Source organism: Falco peregrinus, chromosome 4 (genome assembly GCF_023634155.1).
Source record: "Falco peregrinus isolate bFalPer1 chromosome 4, bFalPer1.pri, whole genome shotgun sequence".
NCBI classification, from domain to species: domain Eukaryota; kingdom Metazoa; phylum Chordata; class Aves; order Falconiformes; family Falconidae; genus Falco; species Falco peregrinus.
Window position 1 is genome coordinate 36,118,762 of NC_073724.1, and position 21,045 is coordinate 36,139,806.

Sequence of the window (21,045 nt, forward strand, 5' to 3'; positions counted from 1 at the left end):
TTCTGAGCACCCCATGTTCAGAGCACCCATACATACGTGTCGTAGACATTCAGCAGCCAGTTGAGGCACATGTCTACGCAGAGAGGAACGTTGACCAGGTTATTGTGCTCTTGTTCCAGTCGATCATAAATGGTGGTCAAGCAGTTAATGATCTGCAGAATATCCATCGGCTGGTCATTTTGTTTGAGGTTGTGCTGGTCCAAGGCATCACATGCAGCAGACAGACTCAGGAGATCCACTGTTACAATAATAATAATTATTATTAAAAAAGCAACAATAAGATGTAAGAGAAACAGCGGTTGTATTACCCATACCCGAAAAGTAAACAGAATAATTTACTTGGCTTACACCTCTGTCCAGAGGTTGTTTTATGTCCTCTGAAAGCCAGGTGTAAGACTGGTTTCTAGACTCCTACAGGTGCACTGTTTATTCAGCTGTGGTCTTACAGAGTAGCGTTTATAAAAAGTGAAATCTATTTCATTTTTAGCTGTAAAGTACCTATTATGCTATTGAATCCTATGAAAATATCACACATAAATTACTATGTAAGTAAAAATTACATATTTCATGTTTTATGTTCCTACAGATAGACAGGCTAATTTTTGACTACTGCATTCACGAAACGTGCTCTAAACATAGCACACATCATCTGCTTTCCTGAGATGTGCCATCCATTTCTTACAAAAATCGAGCAATCTCAGCCAAAGAAAACTCCACAAGGAATATACAAACAAATCACAACTGAACCGGGATTAACATCTCTCGTTACTTTTCCTCTGGGAAGAACAGGGAAAAGAAGGTTCCAGAAACAATAAATGGCCTATTTCAATATTTATTAATGAAATTTATCCATTTTTAATTCCACAGAGCATTTACATTTATAATTATCTCTATGACTTTATGCAGTAAGACACATTTAAACTTCGCAGTCAACATACAACTCAGTTTTTTTGTCACAGACATTTAAAACCACAATTTTTCTTCCAAACTGTCAGTTGCATTTTGAAATTCAGATGTCCAAGGCAAAACAGAATTCCCCTTCCTCATTGCTTAAGTTCTGCACACTAACATTACCAGCAGCATCACACGTTGGGGGTCACCGAATCAGAGAGTTCTGGGATGTTGGTTTACAAAGTAAAACACTAATAAGAACAAAAGAAATCAGAAAATTTAGACTACTGACACAGATCTTCCCGCTACCACATGAAAATAGTTTGTAAATCCTTGCAGTGAATTTCCAGGGTGTGAGCAACAGCAATGTTAAAGCCCTGATGCCGTTAGTCCTGCTCACACCATGAGCAATCACAAAGTGCAGCATGATTCAACATGACTCAAGGCAGTAGCATCTGGCCCAAAATGAACTGCCCAAAATCATTCAGAAAAGTCTTCACAAAACTGGGAAATGAACTCACCCAACTGCAAGACCAGTTTTTCTCTCATGGGAATGAAAATGTGCTTTCTTGGGTCCTGGTAAGCAACACCTCTTGGTAATGTAAAAAAAATAAAAATAAAATAATAATAAAAAAAACCCACGTGCAGAGGCTACATGCAGAACTCCATATCCATATAGGAATTTTTAAAGAATGTGATCCAGCTTAAGGGTGTATTTGCCAAATTGACACCTGAGTATCCTATTTTACCAAGGATGAAATTGGCCCTTTGATGTCCTAGTGGAGATGAAAAATACTTTAGCTGCAACACAGGGCTGCTTGGTAATGCAGCATGGACAGTATGCTGGGATTTCAAAATTGCCAAAGAAATTTCAGGAGTGTAAATTTCATAGGAAATCAATAGGGACTTCTGCTACTAAATCCCTTCAGCACTTCTGAAAATTTCATCCTGTGGGCCTGACATAATCTGTGGTAGAGTGAATAAGAAAAGCTTGGAATGCTATCCTCATTATTATAACAAGAAATTTAACTTTGATTCTGTGGTTTTCTGCAAGGTTTTATTGGAGTTTTACTTTTTTCACATTAGCATATAGATATTCAAAGAAAATAGTTCGGAATATTATGTTTAACCTACTAGCATATAAAATATAGCTATTCTAAGGTCAGTGTTATATCCTGCAAAAGCACATTTATCAGACCCATTCCTAGAAGTCTCTGAAAGATGCTTTCCTTCTAATAATTTATTAGCCAAATTGGAAACGGAGCACTGCCTTCACAACACCTTTAACTCTGAGCTTTAGGCTGAACTCTCAGTTCCTTTGAGACTATGAATCAACGGTAAATAAATGAACCCCTCAGGCACCCGAGTGGCAGCTTAATTATATATGCAGCTGCTGCTAAACATGGGTCACACCACTTTGCGAAAGCTTTTCCCACTAATAAGCAGCAACTTCTGAAAAACTTTTCACTCCACTCTTCATCAGCCTCCTGCCCTATCTTGAAGTTAGTAAAACATGTTCATCTTATAACAAGCAAAAAGTGCCTGCCACCACGTTCTTCTTTAGGAAACTTCTTTTCATGGGAATAAGAGTGGCTCTGGCTTTTACCACAATAAGCTCCTCCTGCATCTTTCCTAGCAAGATTAAAGACGGGGATGGGGGGGGGCTCTCCAGAAGCAGGAATTGCATATTTGTTTCCTGAAAGCAAATATGGAGGTCCCGTGAATGACAGACTCACAAGATAAGCCTCAACAGTCACACGTGTATTGAAGAGTCACATGTATATTTGTTGTCATTCAGTGATTTGCAAAGCTTTAATTGAAATAAACTTTATGCTTTGCACCTTTTGTGTGTTCTCTGCCACTGTGTTATTTTCTATTTTAAATTCCAAAACTTGTGTAAGCAGTAGCTTCTACCTTATTTTAAAACCTAAGTCATCTATACAAGTATTTCTTTGGCCTCTAAGGCAAGAGAAAAAATGTTAAGATGTTTGTACCTAGACACCAACCTATAGCCAGACTGCAGGAAAAGTATGAAAGACCACCTGGAATAACTAACCAACCGGAGGACAAAAGTGACAAATAACAGGCAGGAGAAAGTATGCTGTGGAGGTCACATACTGAACTTAGGGAAAACTCAACATATGGCTGGTGATAAAGTATGTAAAAAAGGTGTTCCCAGAATGCAAGATCATCTCCTCTGTAACCTGCTGCTGTTGGCTGACACATTAATTTTATACACGGTAGATTAAACACATTTTTTTTAAAGTAAAAAAGCACCTTAACAGAAGCTCTTAATATCTCCTTTTGCTGCATCTCCAAGAAAAGTTTGTGAATACATCTCATTTTATTGGCATCACAATGTTCAGATGTGGTTTGCACTTGAAGATCAGATCTTTTAACAGTAGCAAAATAAGAAAGTCAGCATGCTTTGATGTGATTATCAAAGGAAACCAGACATTTAAAAAACCCCGGTGCAATAGTTGCACCTGGCAGGTCCACAATAATTTGGAAGGCTAGGATAATACAGCCACACTTTCAGCTCTAAGCTAAGACAATACACAAGCATTTATTTATTAAGGACTACCATTTTCCATATTCTTCTTTAGGTATAATATCCTATGCCTTAATGTTCATTGGGCTGATTTACAAACTGGAAAGAACTAAAGTCAAAGTATAGTTCATTTTCAAAAGTGTTTCTATTCTTGCCACAGAGAACAGGCTGTACCTTCACTGCACTTCTATTGTGCACACATCTTTCCAGCGCTCCTCAGCAGACAAAACTGCTCTGCTTTTCATGAAGTTTGCAGAAAAAAATATGCATATATATAAACTCCTGCAAATGTAAAAATGAAACAAAGAAGTAAGAGCTGAAAGCAGCACCTACTGCAAGTGGAATTTAGGGATTTTTTTTGCTATGCGTAGGAGCCCTGAAACACAGCACTGTGTTCTATTTCTACTAGTGCCAAACTGCAGCAAAGAATTTTGTAATGAGTTGGGTTTTTTAAGAAAAATAAATTAAAGTGAGTTCACAAGTGACTCTGAAATCACAGAATACACAAATACAACGATGGTGTCTCCAAGCAAAAATATTTGTAAGAACAAAGACTGCTAACCAAATTCCTTAAATACTTCTCCTTAGATACAAGTATGAAGAACGTGCTAAACTAATCAGTGTAAGCGCCACTGCATGTCTCTGAAAACATATATTCTGAGAAAATCTACCTAAGTGTAACCTTGAGAGATGAACTGACTTCAGTGCATAATTACAATTCCACACTGTAAAGTTGTGGTGGGCTGCTCCTGGCTGGATGCCAGGTGACCACCAAAGCCAATCTGTCACCCTCCCCTCCTCACCTGGACAGAGGAGAAAAAAAAAAAATGTAAGAAAAGGCTTGTGGGTCAAGATAAGCACAGGGAGAGATCATTCACCAACCACTGTCCCGGGCAAAATACTTAACTTGGGGAAATCAGTTTAATGTACTACCAATCAAATCAGAGTAGGATAATGAGAAATAAAGCCAAATCTTAAAAACATCATTCCCTCCCCCTACCTCTTCTTTCTGGGTTTAACTTTATTCCTTATTTTCTCTACCTCCTTCCCCCGAGTGGTGCAGGGGGACAGGGAATGAGGGCTGCGGTCAGTTCATCACACGCTGTCTCTCCTGCTCCTTCCTCCTCAGGGGGAGGACTCCTCATACTCTTCCCCTGCTCCAGTGTGGGGTCACCTTCCATGGGAGACAGTCCTTCATGAACTTCCCCAACATGAGTCCTTCCCATGGGCTGCAGTTCTCTGTGACCTGCTCCAGCATAGGTCCCCTGCAGGGTCACAAGTCCTGCCAGTAAATCTGCTCCAGTGTGGGCTCCTCTCCATGGGTCCACAAGTCCTGCCAGGGGCCTGTCCCAGCATGGGCTTCCCACGGTGTCACAGCCTCCTTTGGGCATCCACCTGCTCCAGCATGGGATCCTCCACGGGCTGCAGGTGGGTATCTGCTCCACCGCTAACCTCCAGGGGCTGCAGGGGGACAGCCTGCCTCACCATGGTCTTCACCATGGGCTGCAGGGGAACCTCTGCTCTGGCTCCTGGAGCACCTCCTGCCCCTCCCTCTGCACTGACCTGGGTATCTGGAGAGCTGTTGCTCTCACATATTCTCAACCCTCTCTCCCGACTGTGCAGCTTTCCTCCCCTTCTTAAATACATTACCAGAGAGGTGCTACTACTGTCACTAAAGGGCTTAGCCTTGGCCAGCGGAAGATCTGTCTTGGAGCTGGCTGGCACTGGCTCCATTGAACACGGGGGAAGCTTCCGGATGCTTCTCACAGAAGTCACTCATGTAGTCCCCCTGCTACCAGAACCTTGCCATGCAAACCCAATACAAAAGTTCACGATCAGTCTAGAAGAACTACTCAGTGGTAGGAATCAGGGTAATACAGATAAAACAGGATGCAAAGTTTTGCACTTTCACCATAAAAACCGGATACAAGTTAGACTTGTGCACTGCCAGCTAGAAAATCTTGTAATTCCAAAAAGTTTAGTTCCTTACTTCAGTGCTGCACTGATTATAAATACTTTTTACAGCATATCAGTCCAGTTTCTTTACATTACCCTTCCATGATGAGTGTGGCAGCAATGCTGTGCCATGGAAAGATGTTTGTATTTCTGATCATCATAATTCATTCTTTGTCACTGAACTCAGGTTGAAATCTTATATTACGCTACAAAGACTTTTCCCTTATTGTTTTTTTTTCCCTTTTTTTCTTTTCTGTTTTCTTATACATTCAGAAATTAAGTCTGTTCATTAGTGGAATTCACCCATGCTTGTAAGCCTAAAGTAAACATGCTCTAAAAACACCCAAGGTTTGACACAGTTCCAGAAAGCATGTGAGCACAAATCCAAACTTGCGATAAATCAACAGCTGAGACATTTGCAACTGTGGCAGAAATTTAACCCCATAATTAAATACCAAATAGTGAATGTTAAAATATTTTAATAACCCTCCAAATTGTACCACCTAATAAACAGCTTGCTTTGGCAACCGATTGGCCTAACAAGAAAACTATGAGCAAATTATTTAGCTATCAGGTTACGATAAGCTGAAGAGGAAATGTAACTCCAGTGACAGGTAGAATAGCAGACACCAGTTGAGTGAATTAAAATGTTAGAATGTGCACATCACGAACATATGGCTCATGAGAGACTTCTGAACATAAGCAAAAGCTGGGGAAAAATGAAGCTAAATGTTTATTGTGATGATCTCATTTAAAGGCAACAACCCCTCAGGGTTCAAGATTCAACTCAACAAACCATTAGCAAACCCAAACTCTCACTGTTCCCAACACACTACAATCCTGCTCCTTTGGTCCTCAGCTGTAAAGCTGTGGCTGACACAGGACGTGCCTCCTGTGATGAGCACAGTGAAAATACCCACCTGAAGAGTATAAAGAAACATGTAGGGGATGTTAGCTTTGTTTTTCATCCGCTGCTCTGTCTTACAAGGGACAGATCTGCAGACCACCCAGCACTTTGGTTTCATAAGAAACATGAAAACTTGTGGCAGCAGAAGACCCTTCAGGTGAGAGGTTTCCAAGTACCAGGCAGAGCTGGGGGTATGCGTGGGGTTTTTTTTTTCTGCTTCTGAAAGTTGCAAACAAAGGTGTGCATTGATCATAGGGTCTTTCTGGCAGTGAGGCACATGCTCATACTTACAGCAGAGTGCTTTCTGCAGCCTGCGGAGTTTCATGGCAGTCCTGTACGCTGAGAACCTGACGTTGTTCAGGTCAGCTGTAGGGGGGAAACATTGAAATAGCAGATCAGCTTTACACCTTAGAAACAGCCAGACTCACAAAGATGTCATTAAGTTAAACTAAAAGACTATACTCATCGGTTAAAAGAACACAGAGGAGAAAAAAAAGTTAGAAACTCTACTTCACCAAGCAAAAGCCCTCAAACCTTGACAATCAGTCATCCAAAAGAAAAACATTAAGTCCTAAAGTGTTACTTCCTTTCGTTCAAAGTCACTGAACTTAAGAACACTCGAAAGGACAACATCAGTGACTGCAGCAGTGTTGTCTTAAAATACCACAGGCACTGTGAGAAAGATAAGAACCTGAAACGCCTCCTTGTCTGCCTGATACACCAGCCAGGCTGTGTGCAGGCAGCCCCAGGAGAAGAGCACTGCCCAGGAAAAAACTCAGCTACTGCTAAAAAACCCCAACCCCCCCCCCCCCCCCCCCCAACTTAAAAAACCCAATGAAACTAATGAAACTTTTGTGCTTTCCACCTAAGCAGATCCCAGCCATGCCCTGAGATACAGAATCTTCTTGGCAAGAAGCCAGCTCACCCAGCCAGGTGAGTTCCCAGGTTCCCACCTCTGAAATGGCAGGGTGCCAGCGGGCTGCGGCAGCACCGTGGGGAACAGCACCCAGCTACAAATACACGAAGTAGTACAATTTTTGCTTGAGCCTTCCTTCTCATGCGGTTAACAAAATAAAGACAGAACAAGTCCTCACTGAATAGTTTCACCATGGCTGGCAAAACCACCCAGGACACTGCAGGGACAAGGAAGGCCCCACATCAAACCAGTCACACCACACCAGAACAACAGAGAAGTCTCCAAGTGCACAAGCAGCCCGGTACCAGCTACCTGAACATTATTAAGCACCGAATTGCAGTGATCTTCACAGCAAGGCACAGCAATCGCTCTGTAGCCTAAGAAGCAAACACTAGACAAAACTGGAGAGAGAGAAAAAAAAAAAAAAAAGAAAAGAAAAGAGGGGCTGTCTAGGTCCAAATCTGGTCAGGAAACTGCATTTGCATGTTTCTCCTCTGTGAAACCAGACTGCAGAAGAGACACTTAAGCTAACTTTGTCCCTGTCTTTGCTGAGGGTGGCCTTGGGCAAACCCTATTTACAAGAATGAAGATAAAATTCACTGGAAGTATGATTGAAACTACTGTGGCTGAATTCCTGCCACCAGTACCAGTACATCAGCTAACTCGTAATTTACAACCACATTTGTCATACCAAAACTAGAGCGGAGACACACCACCGCTTGCATTATTCAGAATCAAACTCAGGATGCTGAATTGACCTCACAGATCCGCCACAGGGCTTTTGTTTATGCGAGCGGATCAACAGATACCTAAGCTAACTGTGTGCAGCTTCAAGCTGGTACCTTCATCAGAGAGAACCTAGGTAAGCCATCATGGCTGGGGCAAGTCCATGAACCGATGCTGTTTCCCAAGTGGCACTACCAGTGGCAGCACTGGGAACTGAGGAATGGCGGGGGGCACTCTCGTGTGCTGCAGCATGGCCAGCCCCACTGCTGAAAAAACAGACGGCTGCTGGCATGCTTTTGGTCCCGTCACCTACCCAACTAATTCCTGGGCACAGGTACTCCTGGGCATTTAAGTGGTCCAGTGACCATTCCCAATAGATCAGTTAGCATTTTGTAATTTAGGGGTTTTCTAGCACAGAAATGGACTGTTTGTGCCAGCCAGTTTCAGCACCTGGCAATACTGCTGAACGCATTTCATTTACTGATGAAATCCATCAGTCTAAGGAGGGGCCTAAGGAGTTAACGATGGGAAAGTGTTGGGAAAATGTAAACTACTATGTAAATACAAAAAGAACATCAAAAAACATATACACTGGCTCAGAATAAAGGTTCATTTAGCCCAATAAGCTGCCTTGAAGCATGGTAGGCTCTTAGAGACAATATAATGATAAACAGGGCAAACACAAAACAGTTCCTTGCTGGCATATGCGCTGAAGGTGCTATAAAGCTGTCTGCAATGTGGTAGCTTGGGTATAACTATCCCAACATCATTTACAATGCTGTACAGGTACAGGTAGCAGAGGGAATATACTCTCAATTACATTAATTTTAATTATGAGTAATTTGAGGCTTGATAATTCAGTAATTTCGTATACCTTAATAAAAGCTGTGGAACATTTCTAAAACAAGTCTTACAGCAGAAGGGAAAGATTCAGCTTTGTATGTAATTTTTTTTTTCTTTGCACAGTTCCATGCACCTTTTCAATCGGCAGCTCTCCTGTGTATTGCTCCTGCCAGCTCCCTCTCCCTCAAGTCGTCCTGACAGGTCCAGAAACCTTAATGTGGTGTGGAATACTGTGAGCAATTTAAATAAAGCAACTTAATTTGTCTTGAAGGAAAATTAACAAAGCAGTCTCTTGCAAACACATGGTGACTTCAGCTACATTTTGTACTCTTGTAAATCTGCACTTGTATTCTGGAAAAGAACATATACTGGACTACGGCTAGCATTTGATATAATAAAGAAGCCTTACCTAAATTTTCCCTGAGTATTCTGAAAAAAGCTTCCCTAATTATTATTTACATTTTCGGAAATAGTAGTAAATATATACGCATATTTCAGGCCTTGATCAGGGCAGAAAGTACAATCCATGAAGACAGTTAATCCTGAAAGTGTTATGGTTTACATTATTTTCCTGCATATGTAATACACACTGAATTTATTACCAACCTTAATGACACTGATGCCAAGAAGCATCTGCTGTAAATGATCAACAACCAATGTCAGGAGCTAGTTTCTGAGCCCTCATCTCAGGTTTTCAGAAAGCAGCAGCAATGTCATCTTTTGGCTCTACATGCTGAGGCCAAGCGTAGCCATCGCATGCCTCTGCTCCCACCTTCACTGCTGTTATCAGTATCAGTCCAAGTCCAGTTGCTCTGCCAGCGTCAAACGCTCACCTCTAGTCTCCGTTATGCCACCACCTCCACGCTTCTGATGGATACCTCTCTTACCAGGTGGTGACAGTCATTTAAGGTCACTGGATTTTAATGACTTAGCTTTTCCACTCCCTACTCCTATGAAACTGCTGGTGGTGTCTTTTCCTCCCCCAGAGCTACTGCTGGAACAAATGTGTCGCTCTGTGCAGCAATGAGGGGAGCCTGGGCCTCTCCTAGTTGGGGTCAAAATATTTCCCTTGCTGGTATATGACCCTACTTGAATGAACCATAGAACACAAGACTGTCAGGGAAAGAGACCTGGTCACCAGTCTCAGAAGCACTGGAGGTAACGTCACCAGTAATAGCAAGGGAGAGACTCTGAGTGAGGCAGCATAAGGCACTGCCTGGCCAGAAGCCAGCTGATACTGCTGGGAACGTGTGGAGGGGGGAGGCAGGAGGCTCTAGCAGCAGCAACCTTCCAAAGGCCTGCGGAAAACACCAGTAGTTCCTTCCCTGTGGTTTGTTTTTGTGGGGTTTTTTGTCTCCCACTTCCTGGGTCCTGAGGAATAAAATCTGATGTTTTCTCTACTCCCGAACAGCCCACTAAAAGTCAGGAACCACTAAGCCTTGACTCCAAAGCTTTTACCACCTCTGAGCAGGCTGGAGAACTCGGTATATCATGCAAGCTTACTTCCAGCCCTTTTCTCCCACGCCTAGAAAGTGTGCACCATCTAATCATTCAAATTAGGTGGTCAGAGGGCCAAAAAGTCTTTGAAGTATGTGAAACTTTTGCAGGTTGTTTAATGCCATTCCCTGTCCTCATTGCTCAGAAGGTCACTTTCAAGCTTTGAACAAAAAATGTAAAAGCTCAAGAGCATCATCTGTTTATGGTCTGAAACTATGTAGTGGAAGAGGTCACCTGGCCCCTGGAAAGGAACAGCCTAGGAAATGATCACATGGGAGTGTTTGGTGACACTCATACTTACATCCCAGAGCAAAGAGAAACCACGGTTCTCCCATCACTCTGCCATGACTGACTTCTCTGTTCAAAGGAATATAAACCTTTCTAGGGGAGAAGATTTAAGATCGCATTACAGAAGACCCGTAAGACTGGGGAGGTGATACAGCCGATACCTTCATAGCTATGAAGGGTTCCCACCAACACAGCAGTAAGGTCTCTCAGTGATCTTCCTATGCTTCTGCTGCAGCCCTCCCACTGTTGTGGTGAAAGGAGTTCAAAGTGCTAAAGCATCAGTAACACTCACAAATTAGGAAATCTTTTGCTGCTTTCTTCTTTTCATTATAGACATGACAAGCAACTCCCTTTGCTTCGTGGCAATGAATGCAGTAGGGAGAAGGTTACCTAGAAAAGTGATTTCTTCCATGTCCATCATGTGTCTACAACATATGAGTATGTTCACGCTTGTATTCTTATTTTCATTTATATTAACATGGGTAACATTGAACAAGGACTAGTGCTTTTCTCACACATGCAGCTTTACAAAAAGTGTCAGACTGCTGATAGGAGTAACTCAAAACAGAAATAATATGGAAAGATGATCAGATAATTAAAGCCTAACCTTTTCTGCATTATTCTGCATGTTGAAAGAAATCTCAAAACATAAGGGTTATGCTCTTCCTCAAAAAAACTAAGACAGCCTCATCAACACCTTTTCCAATGCTGTATTCCTACAGTACTGTAGAAGCAGCTGTAATTACACATAGCAGAACCTTTTGCCAGTGGATAATCGGGAAAACAAAACAAAACAAAAACCCAAGAAAACAAAACATGATCAATTTGAGAAGTGGTCCGTGATTTGTACCAAAAATTCAAATCAGCTACTGGAATGTCCCACGGACAACTTGACACAGTATCAACAATTAAGATGTAGATTATTTTTTTTTAAATCATTCCATGCAAAATTCCAGATACACTGGGGCATGAATATTATTTTATGAGGAAAACCAGATCCTCATATTCTTGAGTCTTGTTGAACAAAGTAAGTTGGTAAACAACTAAAAGCAATAAAAACCCTAAAGAACAACATATTTAACAGGACATTTAATGTCTAGCAGTTTAATGTCTAGAGGGGTATTTGTTTTTGTTCTTTAGTAGTCACATCTATAAAGCAGAGTTTAAGTGAGGTGTTTGAACTGCTTTCCATGGTGGTTCTTTAACAGGATAACCGCGCTACAGTTGCTCTGGTTGCTGAGAGTGCTGAATGACTGGGATGCTTCATTGGATAATGTACTGTCCTCTGTATCAGGCTAATCTCACCGAGTGTTGAAAAGCTCTGGGATGGGCCAGACTACCTCCTGTCAAAGGTCGTTCATATGATTTGTCTCTCTCATACACAGTGTTATCTGAATGTATCTCAGGAAGACCTGCCTACCTGGAAACCTTGTTTTTTACTTTAAGGAGGGGTTACTTGTTTATATTATTGTGAATATTATTGCAATTGCTTTTGAATTAATGAGAACAAAACACAAACATCTGATTTTATGGACAGAAATTTTCTCATTGTCTAGACACCATCAAACTGAAAAGGGTAGCTTTCATGGTTCAGGTGGTAACCATCTCAAGAGTAAAATCTGGCAAGTTAACAACTAAATGAAAGAAATTAGGTATCAGGCCAAATCCTCATCTTCATTTGATACGATTTACAGAGTTTTGAGGTGTCTATTACCCTCACTTATTTGCAAGGAAAAAAAAAGTGAACCTGTAGTGATATACCTCAAAACCTGAAAGTCTTACCCAACCACAGCCTGGGACACGCTCATATAGCTGTTCGTAACTACACTGCCTGCAGCGGATAAACTACTTTGGAAATTACATGTCACTGTTGTCTCTGACAATGCCTACCTAACAGAGATTAAAACCTGTTTACTGTACAGTCCTGAACAGACCAAAATTCCACTACCAGCCACTAAGCTTTCACGTTTCATCAGAAATTAATGACTGACTTTTCAAGAAGCTTCATCTCCCATCAATACAGCTGTGATTCCCTGATCAGCCGATAAGAATGCTGGGTTTCTTCCTGCTGCCCAAAACATGTTCATAGATCTTTTAATGATGCCCTACAGTGACATGTATCACCTCTCCAGGAACTGTAATTTAAAAATGCAAATGAGACAAATGCACAAAGGCAAGAAATTAATCAAGTAACCCTGCTTAATATCAGTTGAGTCTCAGCCATTGACTCTTTTATTATAACAATAATTAATGCAATCATCTACATTGCTTTAAGTAATGGTAAACAGTGTTGTTATACATACAGCTTAACGACTCTCCATGAAACCAAACACCACGCTGTACTACACCTGCCCCACTTAGTAAAAAAGCTGATAGCGCCTGCAAATTAGAAAGTGGGAGGTACCCAGGGCACCAAAATGCTACTGATTGCATCTAGACCAAGTAGCTGAACATCAGTTCACATACCAGCATCACAATAACCGGACCCATTGACATGACCTTTGGGAATTCAGTTTTAGCATGTAATGACCTTTCTTCAGCCTGCAAACCCAAAAGTGTAAGAAAGGATATGATATACACCTGGGTTACACCCTATTGTAGGGTTGGGCTGTAGCAGAGTTTATAGTCAGAAACCCTTCATGTATGCTAGATGAGAAGCAGTCACAATGGAAAATCCTAGAATACATAAATAGCAAACAAACAACTTCAAAAATATCAATGAAAGGTGTCCATTTATAAATCTAGAGTGCAATACTCTTGAGCAAAATGTTGCCATACTGGTTACCTATTTCCTAACAATACTACTTTGCTCTCTCTCTAATACCCTCCTTCACCGCTAATATGCCTATGGTTTCCTTTTCCAGGGATGCAAGGTTAACTTTTGCCACCTACCTTCTACTTCTCTGCAGTAGTTACATTTATTGTCTGTTAGGTGTATGCCTACACAGAACGCAATCACACACTATCAGAAAGATGACTACTATTCAAGGTAGACAGAACCCAACCAATCCTATTTTCTAAAATGAGTTTTAATAATCAGATTGTAGCTAGCTTGAAAAGGACACCAATGAGTAAAGCAGCCTTTAAAGAAAGCCCATACATATTGTCTCACCGGATTTCAGCAGAAATCAAATGACTGATGTGTGCAATAAGCACGTCTGCCTAGTACAAACATGGAAAACAGCTGAATATGAATAAACCCTCATATTAAATACATGGTTTAGTAGTTTGTAATAGAAATTATTATAGCAAGAGGTGCAGTTTAGCCTTTTCAGACAGCATTTCAGAAGGACAAATAAAAATACACAAATCAAACCCGATGAAGTTTATCCTCCTTGGTCATTCAGAGCTGGAAGCTCATATAGCTGCATGAGAGCAGCCAGCCACAAGATCAACACAGCAGCTGCTGCCGAAAGCCCAGCGGAGGCTCAGAGGTACCTCCTACCTTGTGTTAAGCAACTCCAACATTTCTTTCATGTACTCCACAGAGAACTGCCCCCCATCCCTCCAAATTAAAAGAAAAGCTGTCACCAGTGCACGGCAGTCTGCATGGGCAAGGGTGTTTTTCTCTTGCCATGCCTTGGTGAATTAGAAGAGATAAACAGACACACAGAGCAACATTTCTGATCGCACCGTGCTACTGCAATTACTGTTCACCATGACACTAATGCACCTTGAGGAGATGCGTACTGACACTACATGGGAAAGCTGGAAGAGGGGGATGCTAACAGTATAGCACAAGCCAAGTTCTCCTGGGCCACCACTGCAAAAGTTAGAGCAGTTTTCAGCTTAAAGGCAAAACACTATTGTTCTGAACTAAACTGCCTGCCATTAAACGCTGACTCTCAGAAGATAATCTGAAAAAAATTAAACAATCCCAGACCACTTTGATTCCTGCTTTTCCCATCTCTCCCCTTACCCAAAGGTCCTTGAACTCTCCAGGACAATGGAATAACACAAATTCTGATTTTGGTGATACCCTGCAGCCATCATGAAGGATGAGAAAATTTGTTAGTGGGCTGTAAAAGAACAGTATAAAAATCAGATCTGCTGCAGGGGGAACTTTCTGGAAAAAAGCAGCTGGAGTGGTTCTTGGTACTTTGATGACTTTTAGAGGGAAGTTAGAAGAAAATGGGAGTGATTCATAATGGTGCAAATACAAACTGGGGGATGTTTTTCAGCCTCTGAACCTTTCAGAGTCATGCATCACCAATTTTTACTATCTTTCCTATTTCAGCATTTTTTTTTCTCTATGTTCTTAATTTATATGATTTCTTCTTAAATAACCTATACCAACATCTACTATAAATAATAAGCTAAGGTCACTGTTGCAACTACATGTTACCACTTAACCATTAAACAACAATGAAGTCATTTAATATTGACAGCTTATTATGCAACTTCTAATAACCATAACTTTAAATGAAGAGTGAAAATTGCTCAACTTGTCAGAAGTAGATGCCTCATTAGAACTAATAAAATGCTATGTTGTTTAAATAATAAAGAACAGTCAAGAACAAGCATTTTAATTAAAATGAAAAGCTTCTGTTATAAGAAAAACCAATTAGAAATTTTTCATACTTATACAAAATTTCAAATCAAATATTTTACAGTTATTACTAGTATCTTTATAAACAGCCATGTTTCAGCAAATGAGCTCAAAGAGAATTTGAGACTAGTGCTTTCACGGGCAGTTTATTTTATCACTTGTTCCTATGGGTTCTTTCTGCTTTCTCTGATGCAGTCCCTATTGAAGACAGGACACAGGACTTCCTGGACCAACAATCTGATCACGTACAAAAGTGTACACAGCATGTTCCTACCTTCTTTTATTAGTACCAAATAATGGTCCCAAGTAATTTAGCTTCATTTTTGTGAACATCCAAACTGCTAAAGACAGAAAGATTGAAATTTGGAATTAATCTATTTTAGCAAAATGTACGGCAGCAATTTGTAGGTGTGTAAATTGGAAATGGGAAGAATAAAAGTAGCATTACTCCTTTTTCTTACAGAGGTGTCTCATATCTCAAAGACACAGGCAGATGAGGAACATTACATTGTGCCAGGTTGCAGCTTCCTCATTCATTTAAAAAACTTAAGCTTTCGCTAATTTGTAAGAATTTAAATTAGGCATAAGGATCCCCTAGCAAATTAAGATACAGAAGCATGTGTAGAGCTCTACATCACATAGCAGGATTATTCCCTACAGGCTAAGTGCAGGAGTTGGAAAATGGAAATGAAAATTCTTGACAGCCTTCATGTGCTTAGTCTTGTTTTCTACACTTACCTGGATCGCAGAAATCATGTTTTCTACCAGATTTTTAAAATGCATACATATTAAGCTCTTTACTAGCTTCTTCATATGAATGAGAACCAAAGTTTGGATCCTCATGTGGCGTAAAATAGTAAGGTCTAATGAGTATGCAATACAAAATCGACTTTAATAATATCTTCTTGGATAAAATATTACTGAACACTCCGAAAAGACTTCAAACATCCCATTATTACCGTTTTGACCTGAGGCAAAACAAAGCACTGAAAATACATCAAGGGTTCTATTCAAGACTAAACGGGTTATGCTTGTACTATGCAATTTGTATAAGTTAGGCAATGATGAATACACCCAGTTCAAAAATAAAATAAATTGGTAGGTTATTCAGTATCACTTTTATCAAAGCTTCACCCCATGTGGCAGTGCACATAGAATTACTTTGTCTGTTTTGTACACATATATGAAGACCTAAGTTTACAAACAAAAATAGACATTATGCATGCTTTGCTAAAATCAGTGTCACTTTCAATAGTGTCACTATCAATGAGCATTTGGTCTCAACCCCCAAAGACACAAAACTAGCCAGAAAAGAGGACTCCCCTTTTGGACATTACTTGCTCCTGAAAAGGTAAACAGCAGGATTTTATAGGAAAAAGAAAAAAAGAAACCCTGCCTAAACGTGTTCCTTCTTTATGCAGTGAGAAATAAGGCTATCTTAAACTCTTGACATTTGGGTGATACTGCTAATGAGGAAACTCAGTTAAACTAAATGCAAACTGACTTCAGCACTCACACATCTTTTGAACTGTTTACCTGAACCCATCCAGACACTTCTGTCCCTTATATATAGTTACCTTTTCAGTTCTTGATATTCAAAAGTACTCTAGCTGAAATAGGGAAATAAGAAAAGCAACTGCAACAGGACTTCAGGTCTGACCAACAACAGTATCAGAAATATCATGCAACCTCTTGATCAAAGGCGGCTGTGGAGTCAGAGTGCAGTTCAATTAACAGGCAACTGTTTGAAGATCTAGCTGTATTAAAAGGATGTTCCATGTGCAATTACTATTTGTCCTGAACCTTTTAAACCACTCACTTGAAGAGCAGAAATACAAAGGAGACAAACAGGGTAATGCGTTATAATTAAATAGCAAGTCAATACTCGCCTGCTTTTGCATTTGGTTAGCCTGAACTTACACATCTTCTATCCCTTTTTGACATACAGAGCTGTATTCTGGTTAATTTTTAAACAAATTGCTGCCACAGTGCTAGTACTATAAAGAAAAAATCTTCACACTGTTTCATTCCATTTTATCACATCACTTTTCTGAAATATTTTTGGTATGCCTTTAAGTGCAGAGCATCATAGAGATACCTGAGTTAGCTTGAAATAGATTATGCTTGCATAATTAGACTGTTTTCAGCAGCTAAACTAGAGTTTAGCAGGAGATAATTTAAGCTATTTTTCACCATGGTAAATAAGCCTGCACTGAATGCTAGATCTGACTGCCCTAGTGCTCAAGCTGGCTCGTTTAAAGCTGGTTTATGTACGTGTGCTGTACAGACATAACCTCTTTTATGAATGCAGCATATTCACTGATATTCTCTTTTTAGAGAAGTAGCTTAATTTTTATTATACCCTCTCTATTATTTATTAACAGAACCATTAAAAGCAAAGAGTTAGCTATTAAATGGTCTGCCAGGCAGTCTGTACTAGAGCATGGATTAAGTTCTTTTATCTTACAGATGTGCTTCTGTTAATAAAATCCAAAGCTGCTAAAAAATAAAAAAAGCCTCCACCAGAGAGGCACATCTGAAGTCATAATAAGCGTGCAATTTGGGCATTCAAAATGACATCATGACAGCTGGCATGCCTTCTAAGTATTGAAAGTGCTTTAAAAATAAAGCAGTGGTAACGCAGTTTGGCAAATTGCTTCAATTGGCTTCCTACCATCCGAAAGTCAACATTAACAGCAGCTTGGTTTGATTTTTTTCATCTGCATTTTGTAAAGTAGATTAGACAGTGAAAAGATTCAGGATTTTTTTTTTTTTAATTTCTGCCCCAGTCTTTCACAAGAGTTTGCAACAATGCACCCAAATTACTTCATAAACCCAGTGCACATTCCAAACGTGCTAATTGAAATATGATTTTTTCCACTGCTTGTTCAAAATGTGTTATTATGCCTTACATATTTCCCTTGCAGAAAATTTTAACCTTGATAAAAGCACTGCCTCTCGCTTTCTCCTAATTTTGTTTCACTACTTCTGGAAATTTTTGCCTTAACGATTCCTTCAAATGAAAAACCACGAACACGTTAAGATGTGTCTTACCTAAAGACTGGTAAAGCTCAGTCATCTTGGGATGATCCCAGCAGGTTGTCTGCGTCTCATGGCTACAATACAAAACATGAAAGTTAGTAAAATAAAATTTCTTTCTCCATCCCACAGTCAGTGATCCAGGCTGCACATCCAAGCATGGTGCCAGGCCACCATATGCAGCCTGAACTGCTCTGGCAGGGGGTCTCAGCAGCAGGCATGTCTTCTTTCAACATGAGGCATTAACTTAGAGCACTTTCTTTAGGCACGGGCTCAAGAAACAAAATTAAAAGTAGTGCTAATATTAAAAAGACAGCTAGTATTCAGATATGCCATATATATTTTGAGGAATTCATAAGCACACAGATCAATTCTTAAAAACTCATTTCTTTCGTACAGATCCTTCTCCAGTTCCTCCAGACTAGAGGAGAGACATTTCAAAGGGCTTCATTCTTAAAGCATTTATGGAAATTCTGACCAGATACTAAGACCCATGGCATTTTTGACCTGCCTTCCCCTATGTGCTCTTTCCACGTGGCAAGAGCTACCCAATGCAGCAGATGCAATCCCTCCTTTCAGTCCAAACACCTGCACTAAAATCCCCATGCCACAGCCCACCGACCCTCCACTAGCTTACACCACTTTTCGGGCCGGTGCACTGCACACCCCATATTGATGGTCTCTTTTAGCAAAGACTGTTGCTGCTCCTCTTGTTCCCTGGGGCTGTCAGGCCTTTTCCCTTGCCCTGGAGGTCCCTGTGCAGTGTCAGGCAGCAGAGCTGTTGGGAAGCCAGGGAAATGCTAAAGGGGGTTACGAAACGCTGCGGTATGACTAGAATGTAAATCGGACAGTCTCTGCATTGAGGCTAGCAGTCTTCAGCTTTGCAACACAACATGTTGCCAAAAGACATGCAGTATAAGAAAGACAATAAAATAAAGTGTTAGCAGGTGTAGTAGCAACTCGTGTCTCCTAAGGTTACACACTTTACAATATTCTTAATCGCAGCATAGCTAACATGATCACGTTTTCATTAATGTAGAACACTTGAAAGAAAATTCTCCTTAGCTATCCTGTAGCCAATAAAGTCCCGTTCATACAGAATTCAGCTGCATTAAAAGATGACCATAAGTATTCATAAAAAATAATTTCAGGAAAGTGTATGGAGCGCACAGTTGCTAGCAATCACATTTGCAATTTCTGTACTTAAAAAGCAGACATCCTGGTTCCAACATGCACGCATCATTTGGGAGAAAATATGCAGGAGAGCAGGATCTGATCCACAGTGCCGTGGAGCTCCTAGAGCACACGCCTTCCAGCTCCAAGACTAAACCACAACCCAGCCAGCAGGTTGAACACACCTGTACACCCAGCTGTGCACTGCAAGACTGATAGGATGAGGTTATTTTAGAGAACAAAAGGTCCTTGCGTTCTCTTTTTGAGACAGCGATGTTCCCCAGTACACCTTTACCATTTATAGGATAAGAAGGTGTAGAATTTTCAGTGAACCACTTCAAAACCACCCCTACTCATTGAAAAAAGAAAATTGTGACATGTTTTCTTAGTATGATCTAATTTTGGTCTTAAATAGCCTGTCTTTTATTTGATCCACATGGACACTTTACTGGCCTGGTAACCTTTATATATTCAGTAGCTTGCTATATATAATATTTCCAGATTTTGCTCTGTAACTGCAAACAAGAAGGAAAGGGATCACAAGCACTAAGCATAAGGAAAAAATGCTGCCACAGTGCTGCCCTAGTTGAGCACAGGCTTTTAAACAAGCCCTGTCTCATCAACCTCAGCATCCCCTCCCCTTCCTAATTCCTGTGGTGGCTGAAGGCAGTGAAAGAGGGAGGACAACAGAAGAGCAAAAGCAGTCTTGTTCTTTGCTCTGGTAAAAAAATGAGTCCTGCAAAGGCAGGCAGCTGCAATCACATTCAGAAATCTCAGCCTGGTCTATTTGTTTTAAATGCAGAAACTGGGTAGATCTGAGCTACCTGCACCTCAGCTCCTGCATTTCCTGCCATGCTTGGGATGGGCAGGTTCTGCAGAAAAAACGCAGCACCAGCAGTTTCTACCATACCCAGGTATAAAGTGCATTTCTGAAGAAAAATAGAAATAGTTTCATTTATACATCGAGTCTCAAAAAAACGTGACTACCTGAAGCCTCTGCTTATACAACAAAGGAAATGAAGAAGGGAGCATAAGAACCCTCTAGACAGTCACTATTCAGGGGAACGGACTGCAGATCCAAATAAACGTTCAAACGCACAGACCCGGGACCACAGTTCGTTTGCACCCAAAGTCAGTCCCAGATCAACAGTTCCCCAGGCATCACCCTAGCCACCCTGGCTTGCTTCCCCACAGGCAGGTAGCCCCAGAAGTAGGGGCTATTTGAATAGCAACTGCACCACAGTTTGTATGCCAAATCATGTAGTAAAAATGAGAAAAAAAAACTTACGCACACAGTTACAAGAAACCTCTGAAAATAATCTGCCTGACTTTCCCTATGAAATTAAGTTTGGCAGCCCCAGACTGTTCTACAGATAAGCTAGACCACTTCAGACTCCATAGCTGTTAACTTGGTAGCCTTCAAAGGCACCTACTCCCCATTAAAATATTTAAAAGCCATCAGGTATCTGGCAAAAGTGTATCTGTACAGGATTATGGAATGCTCTGCCTGTGCTGGATAGAAGAACAAAAGGATCATCTTAAGATGCGGGGAACTACTACAGTTAATTGCTAATCAACATCATACGGATGAGTAGTTTACCGATTTTTTTATTTTCATTTATGGTAAGGCCTAATCATGTATCAGTGAATTTATTGTGTATGGTTTAAGATTTCAGAAAGATTAGTAAATGCTGTAAATACATAATTGT

At 40.6% G+C, this 21,045-nt stretch overlaps 1 protein-coding gene across 18 annotated transcripts in view; it reads right to left on the reverse strand.

Moving 5' to 3' along the window:
* Window positions 1–21,045, reverse strand: part of DMD (dystrophin) — a 1,160,159-nt gene that overhangs the window by 58,793 nt on the left and 1,080,321 nt on the right. For all 18 annotated transcript variants that reach the window (XM_055801176.1, XM_055801179.1, XM_055801178.1 and 15 more), the window contains 3 exons: window positions 18,179–18,240; window positions 6,597–6,671; window positions 37–238 (listed from right to left, as the gene is read on the reverse strand). In XM_055801176.1, coding sequence (XP_055657151.1) covers window positions 37–238; window positions 6,597–6,671; window positions 18,179–18,240 — 339 coding nt within the window. The remainder of the gene's footprint in view (window positions 1–36; window positions 239–6,596; window positions 6,672–18,178; window positions 18,241–21,045) is intronic.